At 41.5% G+C, this 27,167-nt stretch overlaps 1 protein-coding gene across 1 annotated transcript in view; it reads right to left on the bottom strand.

The window, feature by feature from the left end:
• Nucleotides 1-27,167, bottom strand: part of Nbas (NBAS subunit of NRZ tethering complex) — a 327,757-nt gene that overhangs the window by 194,496 nt on the left and 106,094 nt on the right. Inside the window, exons 22-26 of the mRNA XM_075984028.1 lie at nucleotides 21,876-21,959; nucleotides 18,123-18,276; nucleotides 13,233-13,418; nucleotides 12,021-12,194; nucleotides 4,279-4,412 (exon numbers count right to left, since the gene is read on the bottom strand). Coding sequence (XP_075840143.1) covers nucleotides 4,279-4,412; nucleotides 12,021-12,194; nucleotides 13,233-13,418; nucleotides 18,123-18,276; nucleotides 21,876-21,959 — 732 coding nt within the window. The remainder of the gene's footprint in view (nucleotides 1-4,278; nucleotides 4,413-12,020; nucleotides 12,195-13,232; nucleotides 13,419-18,122; nucleotides 18,277-21,875; nucleotides 21,960-27,167) is intronic.

The raw sequence follows: 27,167 nt of genomic DNA, 5'->3' as shown, positions 1-27,167 counted from the left end.
AAGGTGGCACAACACACACGTGTGAGTTGTCATATGGCTGCAGGGCTCAGCAGCTGTCAGAGGTCCTCTTTACATGGGCCCCGGCCATTCTCCACTAACAACCACTGACTGGACCTTCACAGGTACTTTAGAATCATGTACCTACTGAATTCTAGACAGAGTTCTTGAGACAGCTGGGAACAGGGAAGAGGGTGTCCACCTATACTCTTAGGACAGCTGGGAACAGGGAAGAGGGTGTCCACCTATACTCTTAGGACAGCTGGGAACAGGGAAGAGGGTGTCCACCTATACTCTTAGGACAGCTGGGAACAGGGAAGAGGGTGTCCACCTATACTCTTAGGACAGCTGGGAACAGGGAAGAGGGTGTCCACCTATACTCTTAGGACAGCTGGGAACAGGGAAGAGGGTGTCCACCTATACTCTTAGGACAGCTGGGAACAGGGAAGAGGGTGTCCACCTATACTCTTAGGACAGCTGGGAACAGGGAAGAGGGTGTCCACCTATACTCTTAGGACAGCTGGATAACAGGGAAGAGGGTGTCCACCTATACTCTCAGGACAGCTGGGAACAGGGAGGAGGGTATCCACCTATGCTCCCAGGACAGCTGGGTAACAGAAAGGAAGGTACCCACCTATGCTCTCGGGACAGCTGGGGAATGGAAAGGAAGGTGTCAATCTATGCTCTTGGGACAGCTGCGGAACAGGGAGGATGGTGCTCACATATGCTCTTGGGAGAGTTGGGTAGTGGGGAGGAGAAGAAGAAGGAAAGAGGGCATCTATCTATACATCTGGAACTAGAACTCTTAAGTTTTGTTTTTAATGAACAAGAAACAGTTTGTTGACCTTAAGAAACCAAAATAAATAATGAAATTCAAAAGCTGGATTAGAAGATAAAATTGAGGAAATATCAGATCAATTCATAAAAGGTCAAAATGTGAGGAAAAGAATAAAAAATGCAAACAAATACATGAACAAATAATATCTACAATTAAATATCAAAGCTGGCAGACCTAACCTTTGAATAACAAGACTTGGAGGCAGTGGAGAGGGGAGTACAAATAAACTCATCAAAAAAAAAAAGAGAACTATTTAGGAATGCACCACTGGGCCTTATCCTCCCAGGTCAGAAGTAGAAAAATACAGGCCAATGAACAGCACATTGAGGCAGAATTCACAGCAAAAATACAAGCTCGGGATATTTGAGAACACTAAGGAAGACCACAAGATACTACTAGTCTACAAAGGGAAAAGCCTAATTCAGAATGGCATCAGATTTCTCTGCAGCATGGACAGGACAAAAGCAAGACCTTGAGAGACCACGGGAAATGAAAGATCAATTGAGAATTCCAGGGAAAGTCAAAATACCGACATTAGTGTAGAGGTATAATTATGACATTACCGTGTTTGATGAGGAGCTATTTGAGATTGGACACCATTAAAATAAGAAGCTATATCACAAAGGAAGGTAAAAGGCAGTAAATAACACAGAGGCGAGGCCAAGTCCCTGGGTAAGAGCACAGTTGATGGGTCACACCAAAGAAAGACAAAGGGCAAATCCAATGAGGAGGGATTCAGAAGTGGCCAAGGAAAAAAGGGAGCTGAGAGATTATCAAGTTCTTCTGACTACTCTATGGTTCTGTCAGGAGCCCAAGGGGAAAAAAGAAGAAAAAGAAAGAAAGCAGTAACGATACAACCCAGGGGAAAGAGAAAGCTAAAGAGGAGAAAAGTCTCACCTTGTTCTGACAAGGTCACACTACCACGATGATGGTGGAAACACTGGAGTGGGAGGAAGACTATCCAATAACAACCGCCACATCACTTATAGTTCAACTATGAAATTAAAAGTCTAAGACTATAAAGAAAGAGTCCTGGCTTGTTTTCTGCTTTTAAGGGAACACAATGAACAGAGCAGTTCAGGGAAGAGGGGGCTTATCTGGTTTATAGGAAACTGCTAGTCATCAAGAGGGGCCACACAGGACTTCAAATCACGAATCTGGAAGCAAAAATTAAGAGAAACCACAGAGGATGTTACTTACTGGAGCTTCCACTACTTACTCGGTGATCTTCCTTACACAGCCAGACCCACCACCTATGGATAACACCACTCAGGATGGGCTGGGCCCTTCGATATCAAGCAACAATCAAGAAAGTGTCCCACAGGCATCCCCGCTGGCCAATCTAATGGAGACAGTTTCTTAAATGGGATTCCCTTTTTTCAGGGTGACCAAAACTAACCGGCACAGAAGGCAGGCAAAGAGAAAACAAAGAAATTTTCTTGAAACTTTTTGCTTTTTAAGCTAGACAGGGTGATAACCAAGGCACCTGGATGGTAGAGATTAAAGCAGCACAAGTTCAGGGCCAGCATGACCCACAGAGAGTCCAAGGCAGCAAGCCTGTGCTACATAAAATTCTATGTCAAAAATACTTACCCCATCAAAAAGAGTGGGGGAGAGCATTTACTTTGTTATCCAATACTGGGAAAGTGGGCACCAAACAGCTGTTTGCTGTCTTAAAATGCTTCATTTCAACTGTTTTCTTGCCTTACCTTATACTTGCAAATTAGAAAAGGAATATGTCCCCATGGGCTTTTTCATAATACAATGGAGCCTCTCTACCAACATGTTTTTCTAAATGGCACTAACCTTCCCAGTGGAAGGGCAAGAGCCTCCTAGATGGTGTGGCATCCTATGCACAGCAAACTGCTTTCCTGAGGTGTCACATAGGCCTCTCTGTGCCCGCTGTGGGACACTCCCCCGAGCATGACATCTATCACCACTTTCATCTGGAGATGTTGTCATGACTCAGAAGCAAACCTGGCACTGGACTGGTGACAGTCTCTCAAAGGGAGGAATGGAGCAGGTGAGCAGACCCTCACCTGAAGTCTCAGCCACCCACTGCACCTCCACGCCAGCAGAAAGAGATTCTGCCCCAGCTGCACATGGCCTGCAGTCTAAGAGGGCATTAGACCTACATAAACTGTAGGAGGCTAGCGGAAGGGCAGACTCCATGTGGACAGGAGGCATCACCTAGATCAGACTTTACAACAGTGTGGCTGCTTTGGGGTCACTCATGTGTCTGAATAAACACATTAGTTCATGAGGCTGAACTCAGAATCGTCCTTTGTTCAGTCGATCAAACCCTATGTAGGGATATCACTTAGTTGCATCTGTGCAGGAAAAGCTCTCATAGCACCTGCATTAGTTGTAAGTCAAGTTCAGTCCAAAGAACTGGTGGGACTTGGGTCAAACTGTGTGAACGAGAGTCCTCTTCCTAAGGGAGGCTGTGGCACGCAGCGTGCCTTGGGTCCCCACACAAGGAGGGCAACTATTAGTGATGCTGCTGTGAAAGCTGGGTGAACATGATGGCTGCCGATCTGTGACTCTGTGAAGACAAAAAGACAAACTTCACCTTTGACATTTGAATATGAAAAGGCCAGATTCTGGATAATACTCTGCTACTATCTAAAAATTTTCTTCCTTTCCATGTATCCAAGTCTATGGGAATCAGTGTTTCAGGGTGGTTTGAAAACATGGTGACTACTATCATCCATCTAACACAAAGTAAACACTTCCCTAACATGAGAAGAGAACTAGAAAATTGAGGGACAGACTGAATTTACAGCAAGAAAGCCTTCCTGTCTAAATATTTAATGTCATGGAAGACGTTAAGACAGAGGTTGAGCACTTTGGCTTAAGTACCAGAGGCGTGCAGACAAGGAAGCTGACTTGTAGTGAGCATCATGTGGGATGCTTAGGAACGAGATGGCAAGGAAGAGCCAGGGAATGACAGCTACATGACATCCCGGGAGAGAACTACTAAATATGAATGAAGAAGAAAGAATTCACAAAATAAATACCGTTAGTCCATAAATACTTAAAGCTCAGTTAATGAACAAAGAAATCACTGCTGCAGACTTTTAGAGAATTCTTGTCACTGAGCTGCTGTTTCTTGCTTCCAGTGTGTGATGACCACGGTTAAGGGAATGATCGTAGAAATTACAATTACAGTAAACATCCATTTAGTAACAAAAGAATGAAGGCTATCTCCAGACACCAAGCTGACAGTTTTCATGTCTTCTCTATATGGTTTATAAACCATAAACCTTTACGGTTTGCAGGGCTAAGGTAGACTCAGGGCCACATGAATACTAAGCATGCACTCCCCCTTTTTTCTTTGTAGTTTCGAAGTTTTCTGTTGATGAGCACTTAGAAAAGCGGTGCCTTTGCTTTAAACACAAGAATAAGAAGACTCAGTGAGATCGGCCTCCTTGGCTTCTTACCCACTTCCCCTCTGTGGAAGGCATTCTAAGATGTCATAGCAGAGAGAGAGCTGGTCACTCCGTTCACAGTTATAGATGCACTCGAGTGCTATGGCCATCAGCTGGTCCTGGTCAGGAATAAATTTTTGCTGCAGCTAGAGAAAATAAAGCATGTTGTACTCAGTGTCGGTTTCTAACAGCACCAATGTCAATAGAATATTAAACAGTGCTATTAATCAGCCAATGAAACAACTCTTGATTTTTCTGTAGCTTACAGACTTTTGAGGTATTTAATAATTCTAAATGAATTCACATTTTAATTACAGAATCAGCTAGAAAAGATCATTTGTAACCCACAAGCTTCATCTGCTAAAATCAGACTCTTCAATTTATGGCCCATTTCAAATAAAGTAGATGCAAGAAACAAATGACACAGTGAATTATAACGACAGCAACATTAAAAATAATATTTCTATCCCCGAAAGCCAAACTCTGTGTGTTTCAATTACAAAACATATGAAATCCCTGAAGTAATGTTACAGACATTAGAGCCTATTGTTTTCCACACTGCACTGCCTTGCTACTGAGTTGACCAACGGCAATGCGGTGGCACAACCACAGAGCACACGCTACAAAGATGGCCACTTCAGGCCTCTGTCCACATAGAATATTTCTTTCTCACAGCAAAGCAAGGATTCCTATTCTTAGAGTATTTTATGAAATACAAAAAATAACTAAACGGTGCCTTATTTTCTCATCTCTAAGGCCAAGGTATTACCAGCACCATCCTATGAGGGAATGGGAAGGAATAAAGACTTTAATATACATAGAGAGCTTATGTTATTCCACCACAGATTTTGTTTCATCTCTTGATTACATGTAATAGTAGAATGTGGACACTACACAAGAATGAAACCAAAAAGAAACTTTACATGTTCAGTATACACAAAATTTTTCTTCACACATTTTGATCCAGGCTTGGCTGAATTCATGTGATTAATACAAAGGATGCAAAATCTGCAGTACAGACACCACAATATGCTTCTCCCCTAGACACAGGGCTGACGATTTCTCCTTGTCTTAGCCATATTTCACCCAAGATATGTTCTCAAGGATTCATTCTGCCCAGGTCTAAAGTCTACGAGGAACACGGGTTTATTTTCACTTGTCACAGAATTCAACAGGACGCCCCCAGATGCTGAGGTTCCTGGTGTGTATCCTGCGCATGTGGGTCTTAATGGGCACCACTTCACTACTTGGAGAAAGATATTTTTGCTCTCTGTATCCTTGACTATGATATTTTCTCTTCAAAGCAGTGTGCATTTCTTTCTTAAAACAAGGTGTTGTATAAATAAATCACAGCACTCTAAAGACACTACCGATTCTTTCCAGTAAGGACTTCCTACATGATGTCTCAACTTACACAGCCTAAGAGATACTTCTTGCTCTCATCATTCCTTCCTTGGTATCCCTGTAGTCAGCAAGAAAGCATCATTTCTTCCTTCTCAAAGCAAAAGAAGAGCATCTGTACAGAAATCCTAAGAAGTGGGTCCTCCCACCATCAGCATTAGGTTAGCAGCTGAGCTATGTGGCAGCAATAAAATCTATGAGAATTAGAATTTTAAAAAATGAAGTCTTAAAATTATACACTATGGACAACTAGAAAACACATAATTGATAAAAATGAAATATCAGAGAACCAAGTAATAGAAGAGTCATGAAATAACAGGATATAAAACTAACATAGAAACTCAAGTTTTTATAAACCCAAATAATAGTCAAAGGAAAAGAAGTTAGAGAAACAGAAACATTGCATTAAAAACTTAAACATTAATTTACTAACAAATGGGTATTATCTGTTGAGGAAACTTTATTAAACTTGTTGTTTAAAACATATATATCATGAATATATGAGTGGGTGGGTAGGTGGGTGGTGTGTGTGTGTGTGTGTGTGTATGCAGTCATGACACACAGGGTGACTGTCCCCAAGAGCTATGGACTATCTAACAAAAACCAGAGTGTAAGTCATGGAAACCTGCTGTCCAGCTGCTGGTCTCCTAAAGCAGATTGAGCTATTGCCACTGTCCCCGGCTGTCTTGGACACGAACATGGAAGAAGCTGACCTGGAAGTGTCCTCCCTGAGGACTAGCTCTTATACTAGCTGAAAGTGCTATGGAAGCTGCTGAGAGAGAGGAGCAATCAGTAGTCCCGCCCAGCTGTAAAGTCCACAAAACCACACACTGAGTCCCCAGCAAGATCTGTGGTAACAAGATGCCTAATTAAGCATAAGACCAATTGATGGAACGGGAATTCATGCCTGGTACTATAAATACACCTTATTCTAAGACACAAAAACAAATAGAATAATACAACCTATTCTTGAAAAAGAGGTTGAACTTTATAAAGAAATGAGTCTATCAGTCTCCATAAAATAACGTATAAATCAACAAAAATTAGTCAAAATGTAAATAAGCTATGTTGTGAAATTTGATAAGCTGATATTAAGATTCAGATAAGAAACTGTCCAATACAACTCTGACAAAACAGTGGGGACCAAACAAAACTTAAAAGAAATATTATACTCATCAGCTCCTGGAACATCTCACGCAATCTCTAATCACCAGAGAACTAGTGTCATAATAAACAGGGCACCAGAATATTGGGGACATTCTAGAATTAGATGTACATGCAAATGAAAATTTAAGTTTATAACAAGGGTGACACATCAGGTCACTAGGGTAATGACATGCATTTTAATAAATTCTGCTAGGATAAATATGTAGCTATTTGAGACAGCATAAAGCTATATCAATAACTCATACTATATAAAAGTACAAACTTCATAGATTAGGGGTCTCAAAAAGAATAAAATTATATAAGTACTCAAAGAAAACAAAATTCTACTACAAGCTTTAAGTGGAAAAACCATCTTCAGCATGACTCAAACCACAAAGGCTGATGAATCTGATGACACAGAAATGGAAAATAAGAATTTCACATGACAGTGAATGAGAAAAGACGTAACACTAGAGACGGTACACAGAGAAATCACGGGTTCCAGAGTCGCTAAATGAGTAGGCCCACAAAACAGACAGCTACTTATCAAATAAACGAGGAGGGAGGAAACCATCTGTACACAAAGGAATTAACCTACTAGCTGAGAGGCCCAGAAAGAGCCCTGGAGAGGTAGAGGTAAGTTCCCTGCCAATAGCCTTATGTCATGGAGAGAAGTAAGGATGAAGAGGCCGACTGGAAGCCAAGTCCTATCCAAGTCACTCTAGAGGGCCCAATGCTAGCCAGTCTACAACCACAAGCCACTAGGGATATTTCCATAGATTAATGACATGGTAAAAATCTGAGCTGCAGGAAGGTAACACCGAGAAATATGGAGACAGTCCTGGAAAGAAGGAACCTAATATCCCTGCTACCTGTCTAGTGTTCACGTATTTCAAGAAAGGCAAATAGCTACATGTTTTTTATTATTATTATTATTTATTTATTTAAGATTTCTGTCTCTTTCCCGCCACCGCCTCCCATTTCCCTCCCCCTCCCCCAATCAAGTCCCCCTCCCTCATCCGCCCAAAGAGCAATCAGGGTTCCCTGCCCTGTAGGAAGTCCAAGGACCACCCACCTCCATCCAGGTCTAGTAAGGTGAGCATCCAAACTGCCTAGGCTCCCACAAAGCCAGAACATGCAGTAGGATCAAAAACCCCATTGCCATTGTTCTTGAGTTCTCAGTAGTCCTCATTGTCCGCTATGTTCAGCGAGTCCGGTTTTTTTCCCAGGCTTTTTCAAACCCAGGCCAGCTGGCCTTGGTGAGTGCCCAATAGAACATCCCCATTGTCTCAGTGTGTGGGTGTACCCCTCGCGGTCCTGAGTTCCTTGCTCATGCTCTCTCTCCTTCTGCTCCTGATTTGGACCTTGAGATTTCTGTCCGGTGCTCCAATGTGGGTCTCTGTCTCTGTCTCCTTTCATCACCTGATGAAGGTTAATATTCAGGAGAATGCTTATATGTTTTGCTTTGGGTTCTCCTTCTTATTTAGCTTCTCTAGGATCACTAACTATAGGCTCAATGTCCTTTATTTATGGCTAGAAACCAAATATGAGTGAGTACATCCCATGTTCATCTTTTTCGGTCTGGCTTACCTCACTCAGGATAGTGTTTTCTATTTCCATCCATTTGCATGCAAAATTCAAGAAGTCATTGTTTTTTACCACTGAGTAGTATTCTAATATGTATATATTCCATACTTTCTTCATCCATTCTTCCATTGAAGGGCATCTAGGTTGTTTCCAGGTTCTGGCTATTACAAACAATGCTGCTATGAACATAGTAGAGCATATACTTTTGTTGTATGATAAGGCTTCTCTTGGGTATATTCCCAAGAGTGGTATTGCTGGGTCCAGAGGTAGGTTGATCCTGAATTTCCTGAGAAACCTCCACACTGCTTTCCAAAGTGGTTGCACAAGTTTGCATTCCCACCAGCAATGGATGAGTGTACCCCTTTCTCCACAACCTCTCCAGCAAAGGCTATCATTGGTGTTTATTCAAAAACACCTGCTATGATGAATCAAGATGTGAGCTCCCAGCTGTTCCTGCCACCATGCCTTTGATTTATTATCATGGACTGACTCTAACCCCTTGAAACGGCAAGTCCAATTTTAATATTAATTTACACACTTACTAACACCTGATTTTTGACAAAGAAGCAAAAAATATAAAATGGAAAAAAAGCATATTCAATAAATGGTGCTGGCATAATTGGATATCAACATGTAGAAGAATGAAAATAGATCCATGTCTATCACCATGCAAAAAACTCAAGTCCAAATGGATCAAAGACCTCAACATAAAGCCAGCCACACTGAACCTCATAGAAGAGAAAATGGGCAGTACACTTGGATGCATTGGCACAGGAGACCACTTCCTAGATATAACCCAGCAGCACAGACACTGAAAGAGACAATTAATAAATGGGACCTCCTGAAACTGAAAAGCTTTTGTAAAGCAAAGGACACAGTCAATAAGACAAAATGCAGCCTACAGAATGGGAAAAGATCTTCACCAACCCACATCAGACACAGGACTGATCTCAAAAATATACAAAGAACTGAAGAAACTTGAAAACAAAAGAACAAATAATCTAATAAAAAAAAACACCCACTGAGACAGTGGAGCTGATCTATTGGGAGCTCACCAAGGCCAGCTGGACTGTGACTGAAAAAGCATGGGATAAAACTGGACTCTCTGAACATGGCGAACAATGAGGGCTGATGAGACGCCAAGGACAATGGCACGGGGTTTTGATCCTACGTAATGTGCTGGCTTTGTGGGAGCCTAGCCAGTTTGGATGTTCACCTTCCTAGATATAGACGGAGGGGGGAGGACCTAGGACTTACCACAGGGCAGAAAACCCTGACTGCTCTTTGGACTGGAGAGGGAGGGGGAAAGGAGTGGGGGGAGGGGGAGAAGGGTGGGAGGAAGGGGAGAAGGGTGGGAGGAGGGGGAGGGAAATGGGAGGCTGGGAGGAGGTGGAAACTTGTTTTTTTTTTTTCTCCTTTTCTCAATAAAAAAAAAAAATGAAGTACAGACCTAAACAGAGACCTCTCAACAGATGAATCTCAAATGGCTGAAAGATACTTAAGGAAATGTTCGACGTCGTTAGCCATCAGAGAAATGTAAATCGAAACAACTCTGAGATTCCATCTTATACCTGTAAGAATGGCCAAGATCAAAAACACTGATGACAACTTATGCTGGAGAGGACGTAGGGTAAGGGGAACACTCCTGCATTTCTGTTGGGAGTACAAACTGGTAGAACCCCTTTGGGTATCAGTGTGATGATTTCTCAGAAAATCACTTTTGGGCATATACCCAAAGAATGTTCTATCATACCACAAGAACATGTGTTCAACTATGTTCATAGCAGCATTATTTGTAATAGTCAGAACCTGGAAACAATGTTAATGCTCCACAACCAAAGAGTGGATACAGAAAATGTGGTACTACTCAGTGATAAAAAAACAATGATGTCTTGCAATTTACAGGCAAATGGATGGATCTAGAAAAAAACATTGAGTGAGGTAACCCAGACCTGGAGAGACAAATATAATATGAACTCACTCATAAGTGACTTTTAGACATAAAGCAAAGAAAAGCAACCCTACAGTCCACAGCCCCAGAAGCCTAAACAACAAAGAGGACTGTAAGAGAGATATACATGGATCTACTTAGGAAGTTGAAAAACACAAGATTTGAGTAAATTGGAAGTGTGGGGGTCATGGGAGCAGGTAAAAGGGAGAGGGGAGGAAGTGAGGGGAGCAGACAAAAATGTATAGCTCAATGAAAACAATAAAAAAAAAAACAAAAAATTCTTTCTGGGAAGAAAAAAAAACCACCTGTTAAATTTCCAGGTAAAAACAAGAAAAAGCTGACTATATACAAAGGATTTACAAGATCCCATATGGAAGACCTATCAGAAACAAGATTGCAGGAAGAATTTAAAGTCAATTCTTCGTTCCTCACAAAACATTCATTGTCAACCCGTTCTGCATCGCATGCGGTATTCTGCAGCCATCAGTGCCCACTAGGGCTCACCACAAATGTAAAACCAGCCACTAAGTGGAAGCTGATTTTAAGAGAATGAAAACTTTAAGTAATCAATGAGCAGAGGCATTTCAGACAGACAACCATCTTATAAACCCAGAAAGGCCTAAGACAGAGCAATGTTTTCCTTCCTGTTTAGGTTACTCACTGCCATGACTGCTTATCTTAGTGAGTGACGTTCAAGGTGCTAACTGTGGCCAATATGAAGTAGACTCAATCAGAAAAACACCTGGAAGAAGCCTGAATTTGAAGTGCCTTTCACTTAAAGACTGATCTCATGACCATGTTCCAGGGACTGTGCTACCTTGCTTAAAGTCCCTACTCCAAAGACAAGGGAGCCACTGCACTGCCTGGAATAGCATATTTTAATCTATCACAAAATTAAGAGATTTTCACAGTGCAAAAGTAGTTGTGCCTAACAAAATGGTTTTTACTCCAGGGAACCCAAACAGCACAGAAGCAATCTTCTTCTACAGCTATAAGAATCACCAGGGTGATTGAGTATGTCCTTATGAAAACCTAAAAACCTTCATAAACTCCTTGAATATCTGTGAGAGAAGACATTTTTGATTACTGGTGACATCATAAATACACTGGACAAGAACACAGGTGCAGAATGAGGAGATCTAGGCAAAAGCGTGAAGACTTCATAGCATGAATCCCCTTCCACTTCCTCCCCTTACTAAAGAAACGGAAGGAGTTAAGGTTAGTGAAAAGTCTTCATAATTAGAGTGCAACATCTGGAACTACAGATCTTTGTACTCACATGTTCCAACACACGAGAACTATGGAATGAATGAGCCGAAATAACTGTAACTGCATAAACTTTGGAAAAATGTACATCAACAATATTGAAACATTTTTTTAAATAACAATTTTGCTGGGCGGTGGTGGTGCATTCCTTTAATCCCAGCACTGGGAGGCAGAGGCAGGAGGATCTTTGTGAGTTCAAGGCCAACCTGGTCTACAAGAGTTAATTCCAGGACAGGCTCCAAAGCTAAAGAGAAACCCTCGAAAAAAAAAAAAGACAATTTTCTTCTACTTACTGGAATCTCTTTACAAGACCCAATTATAAAAACTTATACCTAAGCCTAATACTACAGACTAATGAAAAAGAAAATGAAAAGACTCTGAAGAAATTAGAGTTGCTACTTACATCAGGCTTAGAATGCTGAAATATCTTCAAGGGAAATTTCAAGTCTTCTTTAGCTAAAGTTACTAGATATTCCTTCAATAGCTCATTGGCCGCACCAGGAGACTGTTTCTCACAGCGGTGAAGAAAGGGAACCATCCATTGGTAAGCACTGGTCACATAATTGTCCTCAGAACACTGTAAGGATAATTAACCACAGAAAGCAAACGATAAATTAAAAACTGTACGGTACTAGATAACCAGTCTAATATCAAACAGTGGAAGCCCCATACTTCCTGAAGCACTGCAGATCCCCACTCACTTCTGACCTAACCACGAGCAGAACACTGTGTACCTCTGGGGCCGGTTGGATACAGTGACTATAACTGTGCACACCATCTATGCAGACTGGAACCGGCCTAGGGTCCCACAGGCCTAGTGCCAGCTCTGGGAAACATATATGCTGTGGCTACTGCACAGCCATGAGGTTCTCCATAGCAGAGAAAGAGTCTACCCAGAGAAAGAATAAAAAAAATGTGAAAGGGGGAAAGACAGAGACAGCTGAGGCCAGGGAAGAGTTGAAGGAAGAGAGCACAGACGCTGAGACAGATGAGCAGACAGGCCCAAGAAAAGAGCTGCTCAAGAACAGAATCCCACTTGTAAAAGCCTCAAGTCTTCCCCATCATCGCTTTTCTTTTTCATTGTTTATCCTTTATGACACAGGTCATTTCATCCATCATTTCTAAAAGAATACCATCAATTCTCATAATCATTCTAGGACATAAACCCATAACTCTTTTCAATAGTCTTATCTGTTTTTGAGGAGACGCTTTCTACACAGTCCTGGCTGAAACTCTCTATGTAGACCAACCTGGGCTCAGACTCATAGAGATCTACCTGTCTCTGCCTCTGAAGTGCTGGAATAAAGGCATGTGCCACTACGCCCAGCACAAACCTACCACTCTTAAGAAGGAACTGACATAATACAATGAAATCTCACTGGATGGCTGCTAAGGAACATGAAGGGAAGACACGGGAGATAAAAATGAGGGAGGGCACAGACAGAAGCAGCAAAGGTGAGTGAAGGATAAAGCGAGGTATAAAGCTAGTCAGCAGTGTATTCCTGCTGGAATGTGCCCACAAGTCTCCTTACTGGGCTCTTACATTTCCTATTTGGATTGTAACACACATAGCAATAGAAGCTCAGGGATGCTCAGAAGGGCAGAGGGCACCTACACGCTCCATCAGCAATCTGAGTTTTTCAAAGTCTTTCTTCTGCTGCAGGTCTTTCAGAGTGAGGGTGAAGTCACACCCGGCTTCATAAACCAGTGTTTCCAGGGTGACCAAATCGTCACAGAGAGTCAGCAAGCCAGGAATATGGCGCTCCACTCCAAGACGTATAAGGGACAAGGAACAGTCAACCTAAAAGAGAAAAGAGACAGTAAGCTACTCACTAAGGCAAAGTAGAAACTTCCAGCGTAGAATTGAGCATGTAACCATTTCTATAAAATTCCATAGTCAGAATGTGTCTCACTACAAAAGGACTGGAGTCCTTTATCAAACATATCAGGATCAAAATGTTTCAAATGCATCAATCAGCAAGATGTACTGACGATACAGATATGAAGGGAGAGAGGTATCTCAATTCTTACAGAGTAACAAAAGGAGAGAGAAATGTGGCATAAGTAGCAGTGACAATGCCAGATTAATTGTACGTTCACTACAGCACTGTGCTTCCTAAATGAAGCTTTGCTCCGCAGGCTTTCCTGCTCCATGCCATCCAATAAATTCAGTCACCCAATAAATATTTATTTCTTAGCTAAAACAAAGAACAACATTTCCTTTACTTGAGCAGTAAACTGACATTTACATCCTATTCCCTCATCACAATTATAAACGAACATCCTCTGGTTGATGGGAAATCATCAGTTGTAGCCCACACTAACATTCCTCTCCCATTCCTACTCTAAAATACATGAAGGGCCATTAGGGAGCTTGGTATGGGAAGTCCTGTCTATGTGTTGCTTTTATTGGCTAATGAATAAATCTGTTTTGGCTAGTGGCTTAGCAGAATAGAGCTAGACAAGAAAACCAAACTGAATGCTGGAAGAAAGAAGGCAGAGTCAATGGGAGCCATGTAGCGCTGCCAGGGACAGACGCCTCTGCTGGAGCGTACCGAAACTTTGCCAGTAGGCCACGACCTTGGGATGCACAGATTAAAGGAGATGGGTTAATTTAGGATATAAGAGTTAGCCAGAAATATGTTTAAGCCATTGGCCAAACAGTATTGCAAATAATATAGTTTCTGTGTGATTATTGTGGGTCTGAGCAGCCGGGAATGAACAAGCTGCCTCCCACGACAGGAGGTAATGTCAATCTAGGTGTCAAAGATACAAATGAGGTCTCTGACCCCTAGACTGAGAAGATACCAGCTGACACCTGACTGAAAGTTTCCACTGAGGCATGTACTATGTGACTTCCCCAGAGAGACATAACAAATATCCGTTCACCCCAGACAGAGCACTGATGACAGAGCAGGGAAAGATTCTGCCATGTCAAGATTAATGACCCAATGATTTCAACCCGGGACTCTTTCAGGAAAATGGGTAACTCAGAGCAACTACATGCAAGAGTCTCCTCCTCTTCCAGGAGCTGTTTCTTGCTTATGCATCCAGGGAAGAACTGGGTCTGAGGAGCAAACTCAAGGAAAGGAAAGGTTAGTGAGCCCACCCTACGAGAAGCTCGTGTAGAGGATCATAAGTGCTCTTGTTTTCGGGTGGCACTAACCATGTGGACCCAAAGAACAGTGTCCACAAGGTTTACACTGAGAGGAATACTCAGTATGAACGGCAGAATGAGCTAATGTGAATAACGAATCAAAGATGGACTGAAAGCAGAAGGAGCATTCAGGAGCACTGTAGCTCTAGGTGTGAGGAGTCCTGGCAGAAGTGTGCTCCTCACTCACTTCTCAGTGAATTCTCTTGCCCACACTGAAAAAACATTTGCTGAACACTCCCACATGGGCTGGACAAAAAGATAGGGGCAGTGTGACATCAGACATATAAGACAGACATATAAGTCATTAGAAGACAGAATTTGGGTAGTGCAGATAAAGAGCATTTTTGTGGGACAAGGCAGGAAGTATAGGTGGGGCAACTAGGAAGGAAGTAGAAGTGGGGTGACCAGGCAGGAAACAAAGACAGGGCAATGAGAACAGGAGATTTCTGGAAAGAGGAAACAGTCAGTCTGCAGCCGTCACCCAGATACAGAGGAAGCAAGATGAGACTGCCTCACTGAAAAAATTACCATGCCACATGGCTGACACAGACAAGAATTTTGGGCAAATATAAGTTATAAGAGTTAATAAGAGGCCTGAGCTAATACGGTAATCAGTTTATGATTACTGTAGACCTCTGTGTTTTTCTTTGGGACTGAATGACTGTGGGACCAGAAACCTCGGTCCACAGAGCATGGATAAGAAGGATGATGGCCTGGCTTCTCCTCTCAGTGGGAAGATGAGAATGCTGAGAACTCAAGAACACTCAAGAGAAGTAAGTGAATTCTGTATTGCATGTGTGCTGCTGAGGAGTCTATGTAGCCCATGCAGTACCTTGGTGCAAGACCCCCAACTGATGGTCCAAATGAAATAAACAAAACAAAATCTATAATGAAAGCAATTTCCATGCCTAGAATGGACACTCGGGAACATAAATCATGGAGCAACATTTGAGAAGAAGCCCAGAATGGGCCACATGTGTAGACAAGATTAGTGTCAACAGTAGTTCCCTGGGGAATAGTGATAAGGGGCAAGCCAAAAAACAGGAGCATGCTAAAATGAATGACAAGAACAAGAAACTTGAGCTGGATCACAGAAGTCCAGGAGGAAATTTCTGCAAAGAAAAGAAAACAGCAGCAACAGAAAGGATGTAAAGTTACGATAAGACAGGACTGCTGGCTTCACTGTCACAACTTGCAGACGGTGGCAGGCACAGGCAGACTGTGTGAGAAGCAGAGGGACTAATTCTGGGCCAGCTATAGGGAAACAAGAAACACAGCAGAAGCCTGGAAGTAGACAGCTTTACATTCTGCATGTGTAGAACTGAAGGTGAGGAACAGCAGACCTAGGGAAGGAGAAGTTAAAGGTGTGCGCAGAAGGAAGACTAAGTACACGGGCGTGCAGGTGTAGAATCCAGAGCACAGGGCAAGAAACAGTGGCTGTGAACTCAAGGAGAGAGGCTTCTTCCTCTGGGAAAAGCCAGAAAAGGTCCTGATGGAAGGAACTTCTCAGTCTCCCAAATGAGCTACAAAACAAATTACTTTCTGAGCGTGGGGAAGAAAACAATGGGGTAAGAGGAGGAACAGCGAAGGAATGAGAAACGTTCACAGAAAGCAACGAAAAAGAACAGCCATATCCCCAAAACCACTGGATTGGCAGACAGGTGAAGAAGGGAGAGGCAAGGCGTGATGCCATGGGAAGACTGGTACTAATAAATCAAAGGGAAAGAGTGTGAGGGGCAAGGCTCAAGCAAAAGTAGGACCACCGATACTTAATAATGATTTAAGCAAACGAGTCACATCTGAATGTACACTTCCATCTTCAAAACAATTCTGAAAACCTCAGAAGAATTTGCAGAAAACCTGATACACAGCGCACAAAACTACATGAGGAACGGTTGGAAAACAGCACATTTGTTGTCGTCCCCAACGTTTACCAAAGTACACAAGTTTAAAATCTAGCTACCAAAGGCGGATAGGAAAGAGGCACCAGTGAAGCCAACAGGAGTGGTCCGCATACTGAGCCTTCAAGTCGGGGAAGTCTCCACCATAAACATTTCCTTCACCAACAAACAAGTTTTGCTGAAGGCATTTATAGGCACTGAGGAAAAAGAAGTTCCACATCAATTAAACCTCTAAAAATGAAAACTGTAAAATCCATGTCAGATATCACTTTGATTGCATCACAACTGACATGAAATGTCATTACTTCACATGAAGTCAAAAAAAATAAAAGCCATTATGAGAGTTTTTAAATAATGAAAGACAGAACAGGACATAATCCAACTAAATATAAGAAAAGCACCCAACGGCCTTGCTTCATCATCGAAGGGAAGCCATGATGTCTCGGGATGCCTCGTACGACCTCTGACAGAGCAGCTTCAGATTCATCACAAACCTGGGCAGAACCCAGTGTCCACACAGCTGCTAAGACTCCTGCCCCACCAAGGAAGGGAGTAAGTCTGCCCTGCCGATGACACCGTGCACTTTAGACAAGGGACCCAGAGGCCCCCGAGCTGAAACTCACCAAAAAGTCTCCTCCATGAGGACTAGCTAACACAGCAGCAGGAGGAACTGTGCAGGCTTCCAAAAGAGGGAAGCAAACAATCGTCCTACCCAGCCCTAACACCCATGAACCACAAGGACCAGCATGGCATAGTAGTGGCACACTCTGGATGAAACCAAGAGCTCTCTAACTTGAATCAAGAGCTGTGCAACAAAAGGAAAATCATACCTAGTATTGGAAACCCAGCCAAGTACTAGGGATTCATGAGGTCAGAGACCTTGGAAGAGAACCTACAGCTGCCATTTACTAAACCGGCATCATCCCTAACAACCCACAGGCAAGTGTAGTCATCACCCTCACAAAGGACTTCTCTTAGCAACAGACAGAGACCACTACAGAAGACCACAGCCAATAGAAAAGCAGAGTTGTGAGGTCAGGCCTAAGCCGAAGGAAAACAGAAGGCACACGGGACCAGAGCTCCTGAAAGGCACAGTCACAATCACCTGTGGCCGTACACTGTAACTGGGGACTAAGCAAATAGTTTTTAAGTTGATACAATCTGATCAATTAAGGTGTAATTCATCTATTAAAATACATGGAAAAAATCAGGCACAGTATGCAGTTATTTTGTGTTCCTGTTTTAAAGAAAGATTTTGAACATTTCTTGTATTCATTTGCTTTGTAAGAATCTAAAGTTACAAAGACTTCTGGGCAAAGGGCAAACGGACAGAAGCACTAAGCACTGCTCCTTTCAGCCCTCTGAATCACACCTGAGATTTCTGGTCATGTGCACTATGTGGACTGAATCGCCATCACCACCGAACAGCAGTGCTCTCTCGCCTCACCTGACCAGCATGGTGCTCTATCTCCTCTGCTCTGCTCCGGTACCAGTCCATTGCCTTCTCCACGGTCAGCTGGGGCATCCTATACTGCAGCAGCTCAGGCTGCTCAGCATACAGGAACTCACTGTCATCCTGGAGGCCAGGCTCCACCACCGTTCTGCAAAGCACAGGAGGAACAATTAATAACTGTCAGGAGTGCTGCAGAAAAGGACAGAGACAGGGATGAGAAGAGAGCAGCTTACAGAGGTGGGGGTGTCTGTGTCTCCGTGTATGTACTCACTTGCAGGTTAATGGGACATTTGAGGAAATTTAACATTTTCTAACTGGTTTTTCTGACTTCAAAGTTCAGAACAGAAAATAAAACAGGTATGCCACAGCTCAACCAGACAGGAACTGACAGAAGCTAAAGAGCTTTACAGAGCGCGCCCCACTGGTGCTTCTGCCGGCTGCCCAAATCAAAGCTCTTCCGCAGGCCAAGAGTCACCACCGCAGGAACTGACCCCGAAAGATTCCAGCTGGAACTGGAATTCTGAAATCTCGTTTCCAGTTTTCAGAGAAATAAGAAATGCACCTCACCTGTGCTGACAAGTGCGCAGCACAGGCCTCCTGACAATGCGCCCTGTCCACTGAGGATCAGACATCTTCAGGGAACCCACACAAGGACCACAAATACAAGGGGAACAGGGAATGACTGTGTTCTACACTAAAGATTCACAAAGGAATGAAAAGTAAGCTAAGGGTCTCAGAAGAACTGCTGGGCCCCTCAAGTGACTTGCTGCAGGAGCGCAGAGGCTGACGGTTGCGAGTACTCAACAGCTGAGGAGAGCTTGGGGCTCCAAACCAAATCCAAACAACAAGTCCACCAGCGAAGGCGGCAAACCCGTGCACGTCGCTTTAAAACGTCCTTCACTCCTTTCGGTCTTCAAAGTCATGGGGGTAATACTATGCAAACCGCTGTGAGAAGTTAGAAGGGCAGCACAAACCAGGCTCTTGATTTTATTTATAACTGCTATTTGTTGTTGTTGTTGAGATTGTTAAAGTCACCCTAATATTGAGGTGGTTTATCCACACACCTAAGACCACTCGCTGTGCATGTGACACATGTTGCAAGAAAGTTCCATCTGCAGGAGAGTCCTTTCCTCAACCCCTCTCCTGGCGTGACTCCCACTCTTCCCAGAGATTCCTGTCCAGTGCTGCACACACTGCCACAATGGCCACCCTGGACTCTGTAAACTCCGCCTCATTTCAGCAGGAACAGCCAGTGGCGACTCTGAGTTCCTGGGACACTATTTCAACTCTCCCGGGTCAGCCCCTCACATCCTTTGATAGTGAATGCAGCACTCACAGGAAGCCACTTGCCTTTTATTCGAGCCATAGAAGCTATGGTTCTTCTCATCTTTTCTGGATGCTCTTTTTCAACTGTCCTTGCTAAAACATTCTGCTCTATAAAACATTAAACACTGGCGCTCCCAGCTCTCTACTCTTCTCAGGGAGCATCCTCCCTCCCATTCTCTTTCTCTCACTCTCTCTGGACTCCCCTTCAACACCACCACATATCCAGATTCAAGGTCATTCTGACTTTGATTTCCTTTCATGAAATGAGGTCATTCTCTTTAAATGAACATATTCTTGATATTTTAGAACCTTGGGGTGAAATACTTTAAAGAACATTTCAATCGAAGGCTTCAAATTCTAATTATTGACTTGATTATTTGTTGGAAGAAGGCTGCTTATTGGTTCCTGGCTGCTCAGCCCCGAAATAATCACATAGAAACGGTATTATTTGCAATACTGTTTGGGGAATCCAAACATTACCTCCCCTTTTCTGTTTAAAAAAAAAAAAGGATTTAACTTTAACATAGTAAAATTACATACAACAAAACAGGTATCAAACAAGAATTAGAGTTACAATATTCGCCTCTGTATGCTGTGAATATCATTGATGAATAAAAATCTGCCTTGGCCTGTTGATAGGGCAGAAATTAGGTAGGCGGAGAAAGCTAAACTGAATGCTGGGAGAAAGGAGGCAGAATGAGGAAGAAGTCATGTAGCCCTGCCAGAGACAGACACCAGACAGAACTTGGAACTTTACCCAGTAAGCCACAGCCTCATGACAATACACAGATTAATAGAAATGGGTTAAATTAATATGTAAGAGTTAGCCAATAAGAAGCTAGAAATAATGGGCCAAGCAATGTTTTAAATAATATAATTTCTGTGTGATTATTTCAGGGCTGAGCAGCCAGGAACTAACTAGTGGCCTCCTCCAATAATTATTCTTAAATTTTTCTCCTCAGTCACCTATGTCATCTTTTTAATACCTGTAACTTGAATTGTAAGTAGACTTTTTTCATTAAATATTTGGTATTCTATTCTAGCTCTGCATATTTATTCTAATGTCTAAGGAAATGCCTTGATTTTACCTTGAGTCTACCGGAGACTCCTATCTAATTTTTGTATACTATGCTGTTTTTAAATGCTCCTAAGTAAGCTCTCTTACTTTCTGGTACTATTTTATATAGTCCTGTGGTATTTAGAAATAGATTGTAGATTTTGCTCTTCTTCTTTGACAGCATCACATGCATCTCTAATGCAGTCTGCTCACTGTCCCTCTTCTCTCTTAGTCCCCCCCCCCCCGTCCCACTGCACAAGTCCTTTCCCACACTCATTCTTTGTATTTTGTGGCCCATCAAGTGAACAACAGCCAATGGTGGATGGCCATGGTGTGGAATTATCCACTGGAGAATGGTGGCTATGGATTTTTATTTGTGTAATTCTATTATTTTAATTATACAAACTACAGCAACTTATCTTCTAGATGACATTAACTGTAATTTTTGAAATTTTCTTCTTCTGCATAATGTCTCCTTTGAAGTGTTGTTCCATTTTCTGTATTTTGTCCTCTCTGTTCCATCAAGCAGAATATATCCTCGATGTCCAGAAAGCTCTATGGATGTGACAGGACCTGTTCATTTGTCAGCTCCACTGTTATGGTTGTGCACAAACTTTTGAGGACCACACCTCAGGATCTAAAGGCCTCTTTTCTGAGGCCACTTTGTTTCTCCAGAAAAGAACTCTACAAACTTCTACATGGGTAATCCCCTGCCTCTGGGGGATGAAGGGATATGAAAATGTGTAAATTTTCTAGAAGTCTGGATCTTCAGAGCTTCACTTTACCATCTCTTCTCCAGATGCCCAGACTGACATCCAGGACCATGGAGGACTGGTAACTAAAAAGTAGTCTGCAGGCCAGAAGGATAAAGCTCTTATCTCATAAAGGGAATTAAAGGAGGACAAATGAAGGGTGGAGACTACAGGTACTACGTGTGCCTCCTACTGACTATATGCACTATATCCCCACTATATGCACACATCCTCCCTTTTGTAGCATTTTCATCTCCATTCTGAGGCTTCCCTAAGAACAGTCTTGGGAAAATAAGAACTAAAATTTAAATGAGAATAAAATTGCATATACATCAGGACAAAACTATGCAAATGTATCAGCTCATCTGGTAGACTGGAAGCCAATATGCTAAAGGGAAGAGTTGTAATAAAGATCATTGTTTAAACAGTTCCCCCTCAACATTTGCTACATTCTCATTAATTCTTTTACTATATCCCAAGTCATTTGTGTTTTCTAAAAACTCCTCTAAATTCCTCTTAACAGAATACCACGGGTCACAAAAGTTTGTCATAGAGTCACGTGTGAGTCCATGCCACAAAGAACAATGATGCCTTGTGCTAGTTCATACTGGCCTGCAATCCAGTTCCTCACACCAATCTTCAGCTCGGTGTTTATGCTCAGCCCAAGGAATGATCTTCAAGGAATCACCGTTCCAACTAAAATTTAAAAATAAAAAAACATGCACAGACTTTAAAATACAGGCTACCTACCTTCATAACGCATACAACTAGGAATACAGAGAAGGAATTGCCATGAGGATTTCTGGTTACACTATTCTAAGTGGCACACGATACAGAGCATACACTATATAACTAAGCTAGCACACTGCCCTCTTTTTTGTTCATCCTTTAGCTATTTAAAAGGAAAATTCCAAAGGAAAAATACAGTGATGAGTTAAAGGATGACAGGAGTACACAGTCACTTGTGTGTCTAAAGAATAATCAAGATTTCAACCCAGAGTCTTCTGCACACACCAGCAGCCTGTCCGATGCTATTTCACTGAGATTCCAGCAACTATGGAAATGGTCTGTCTGTGTTGTCATAGTTCAGTGCCTCACAATCTCCACAGGCATATATTAACCACTGGAAATCAGGCAACTGATTCTAAGAAAGTTAATTATAAATTTATTTATTATTATTAATGTCAATTTCAATAGCCACATACGATCAGATGCTGTCACCAATCTAGAAGGAGAGAACCCACTTCAAACAAATGTCCTCTGATCTCTAAATGCATAATAGCATATTTTTAACAAAATCCGCTTAAAGGAAAATGGAAGTGAACAAACATGTTAACATAGACAGCAACTTGCTAGAAATAACAGTCACAGAAAACAAAAACAGGGACGGGTTTTAAACAATATCTGCAGAGTCCCCTTTCGTTATAACAGATCCATGTAAAAGATAGAAACATGCTCAATTAAAAATAAAGACAAAACTTTAAAAAGAAAAAAAAACTTGAATTGCCATGCTTGTGCAGTTTAGTAAAATATTTCAGACTATCAATTGTGGCATTTTCCTAAAAAGTACCACTACCCTGGAGAAAGGGACAAATGCTCCTTTGCTGGGAGACATGCTCTATACATGAAACACTCCATACACACAGGGAAACTGCACTGGTAAAGAGATTCCATGTGAAAAGGAAAAGGAAGGTACCCGAGGGTCCTGCAGTGGAGGCAGAGCTGAGGGGGTTAGGAATGAAGCAGCCATGGCTCATCAATCAACAACAGCATGCCACCAGATATTGCGGGAATAAATCAGGCAAAGACTAGGTCTCCCAATATTAAATAAGTTGATTAGATGCTCTACTAAGAGTAGCACTTTCAGCCAAAACAATATAGACTAGACTAGTAAACCAGGTGCCAAAGACACACTGTGAACATATTTATGCTCAGATTTTTAAGTATGGAATCAGTCAGATGCTGACACAGGGCAAACGCCACAGTATTATCCATTTGACACCAAATAGACTATTTTATTCCCATTCATGTCAGAAATATTTTATTGCAAACTGCTGGGATGAAAAGTGAGAAAGATAACATTTGAATGGAGATGATGATGATGCCCACTCTGCCAACTGAACAACAAATTAGTGCAATGAATCGAGAAGCAGAAAAACACATCTCAGCAGCTATTATAACTTTTCAAATCAAAACAGACACGCTTCCTTAAGCTACACAAAATGTTTTCAAAAAGATTTCAGAAAAACATGTTACAAGCTGATACTTGTATTTTCTACAGAGGATATATGAAACCCAAAAGTCCTTACTACCATGGTAGGTAAAGACAGGGTCCTGGGCCAGGCAAGCTGAATGTGTAATACACTTTAGACAAAAAGGTCACTTTTATGGGTATTTGTTGAATGAAATGAGTAAGAAACCCATTAAAACTGCACAAATAATTCTGCTCAGAGGCCCACAGTGAAAGGGAGACCCAGAGAGCCCTGTTAGTAATAATGTGTTTTATTTTATTACCAAAGCACAGTTGCTGTCTCCTTATCATATCAGCAATGACCAGCAATACTCTTCAGTATTTCCTTTTCTCTTACTATGGCCCAAACAGTGCATGGTGCTTTTAAACTGCAATACCTTCACTCATCCTACCCACCAAAAAAAAAAAAAAAAAAAAAAGCCAGCCATAATATTTTCCTCAGCTTCCAGTGACAGAATCAGTGAATTACTAGTCTTAGAAAAGAATTTCTACCATTTCTACCAAACATGGCTTACTTTCAGATCTGATCACCAATGCTTACACAATGAAAAACAAAATCCAAGCGCGGGGTATGTCAAAACGAACACTGAACACATAATACATTCTGGTCATCTCAGGCTACACAGTGAGACTCTGTCTCAAAGAAAGAGAACAGGCCAAAGAAAAACAAGCCAAACTTCTTTTTGCTGCTTGGTTTTCTTGCAGCTGTTACTACAAATTATTTTATATTCCCTTTTAGAAGATCATAGTTCAGTATAGGCTCAAAGAGAATAGTACATTCTTAATGTGACCTCAAATAATAGCATCTAAGAGAAGAAAGGGTCTTTTCCCAAACCAAAATCAAGACACCTCAGGACAGACTTGAGGATTGGTCTCAGTTGTCAACTTGAGGTTTGGAGTAACGGGGAACAGGCTTCTCGGGATGTTTGGGGCTACCTTTATTTGATCAATTGAGGTGAAAGATCCACCCACTGCAGATGGTACCGCTCCCTGCGATGGGGCACTGGATTTTATGAAAGAGGAAATAAAATAAAATAAGCATTCATTAACCAAATTCTGCTTCCTGATTGTGAATTAAACATGGCCAGCCACTTCAAGCTCCGGCCATCCCAACTCCTCAGGCACGATAGGCTGTACCTAAGAATCAAGAGCAAAATAAGCCATTCTCTCTTAGGTTGCTTTTATCCAAGTGTTTTATCACAGCAACTCAAAAAAGTAACTAACACAGGTTTTTTATTTATTTTATCTATTGCTACATCCCTAGCAACTAAAACAGTATCTGGCATTTAGCAGACTCTAAAAAATATGTGTTTACTGAGTTAAGTAATTAACAGAACAACAAAGAATTTAAAAAAGGTTCTCATGAATAATATAAAAAGTGAGAACTATAATATGGCAACAGAAGCAAATACTCTATTAACAATAACAGTTATGCCTACACAGTACAGACCAGAATGAGATACGGAACAACCTCCTAATCTTACTATTACACCAACGGAAGGCAAAGCTATACGTCTGGTTTAGGATGCTTAGGATCACAAGTGTTTAGAGCATTTGTATTTGACTGTAAAAACAGATGGGCATGTCACATGGGGAGGGGAAGACAACAGAGTCATCTCTAAAACTCACTGTCACAGTTCAGATGTAAAACGCCACCACAGACTCATGCATTGGTACACTTGGTCCCCAGGTGATGACAACTATTTGGGGAAAATGTGGAACTCTTTAGGAGGTAGGGCCTGCTGGAAAAAAGTGGTTGATCCATCTGTCTTTTCCTGTCTGAGTCTCTGTCTCCCAACTCCTCCCCTTCTTCTTCCTGAATGCCATTGTGTAAGACCAGCTACCACACGGTCATCCCTTCCCACCATAATGGACTGCATCCCACTCATAGGCCAGAATAAATCTCCCTCTGTACAGGGTTTCATATCAATCTTACATCACACTGTTGAGCAAAGCAACATACTAGCTATTCTTCACAATTCAAAACAACTTAATCATTCACAAGATAAACAGAATGTCAGAATGTTTAAGGAAATTTAGAGAAAAGCCTTTTCATTAATTGAGTTTACTTCAAAATACTAATCATCTAAGTCCATCACCAATGTGAAATTACAGTTCAGAAATCCTATTGCTGCCACCCGGAACTGTAGAAATCTCAGCTAAACAGGAAGCCTTTAAGCCAAGCTCTAGGAACACAAAGCGGCACATACACATGCCTTCTTTGTTCATCTTTCTCTGCTTTTACACACTCCACTTTAATTCAGAATTTAAATGCATCATCCCCAGTTAAAAAAAATAATGTAGATTAAAGTTTTCTCTTTACAAAGCAATGGCGGCTTTTGTTTGACTTTAGGATTCTTTGAATTTGAGCCCTGTTCATATATTTTTCTGAATAATTAACTATGCTGGTTTCATTTGAAGGTAGCATTTATCTGTCAGCAGGAAAGGAATGAATATAATAAGTCCTATTATAGTCAACAATCCTCTCACCAAATACTTCCTCCACTAAATATAAGTAAGTGTTTTATTTCAAGCAAACTGTACGAAGAGCAGACTTCCAAAAATTCTTTTGCACATGTTCTATGCCTTAGAACCAAAGGCTGGGTAGACAGCTTATTGCTACTAATTGCCAACTTGTATGCATTGCTTTTAAGATGTAGACTTCTATTTATTTTTATTATTTAACAAAGCCTCCAAAATAAGGATAATTTGGAATACACATATAACTACTTCAGGTTATCATCACTAAACATGCCGAGATGATCAAAGACTTGTTGGAAAGCCCATCACAGAGCCGTTACCACTCACAGCACCAAGACCAAAAAAAGACCTAACCAAAGGCATCATTCTGAGTTCAGACATACAATATTAAACTAGTACATACATTCTTAAATGGCATCCAGCACATAGTAAATGTTTAGTACTAACCATTATATTATTTCTAACAACAGCAATAAAGTTATTCCTAAGTAGTAAATATAAGATAAAAGTGATTTTAGTTAACATTGCAAGATGTAATGAATAGTAAGCTATAATAATATACTAATAATTAATTACCCAAAATACTGGTCTTCCTGCCAAATGCAAATATAAAAATGAGAAAGAAAATTATTTGAATATCTCACAGTACTAGTTTGAAAGAAACATTACACGAAGTCCGATTGAATTCCAACTACAGAACTTTCCAGAAAAGTCAGTTATGTAATTAAGACTGTTCTAGATAAGATGATTAATGTCAACTAGAAATTGGTAAAGACATCACTAGAATAAAATTGGTATCTTCTACCATTACTACCTAAAGCATAATGAAAAGCTGGCTCTAATTTTGAAAAAGAGACAATGAAGGTTCTGGGACCCGAGTGAGATAACTTGACTGGCCATAAGGGAAGTTACAAGGAAAAAATGAAAGGACAGCATCCACAAACCTAGGTGCAATGCTTTGGAAATTTTTGTTTGGTTTGGTTTGGTTTGGTTTGGTTTTTCGAGACAGGGATCCTCTGTAGCTTTGGAGCCTGTCCTAGAAGTAGCTCTTGCAGACCAGGCTGGCCTTGAACTCACAGAAATCTGCTGCCTCTGTCTCCCGAGTGCTGGGATTAAAGATGTGTGCCACCACTGCCTGGCTGGTGCAATCTTTTTTTAACTTTGTCAAAAAT

The sequence above is a fragment of the Microtus pennsylvanicus genome, chromosome 8 (genome assembly GCF_037038515.1).
Source record: "Microtus pennsylvanicus isolate mMicPen1 chromosome 8, mMicPen1.hap1, whole genome shotgun sequence".
Taxonomy (NCBI): domain Eukaryota; kingdom Metazoa; phylum Chordata; class Mammalia; order Rodentia; family Cricetidae; genus Microtus; species Microtus pennsylvanicus.
This window is presented reverse-complemented; position numbering and strand designations above follow the sequence as displayed.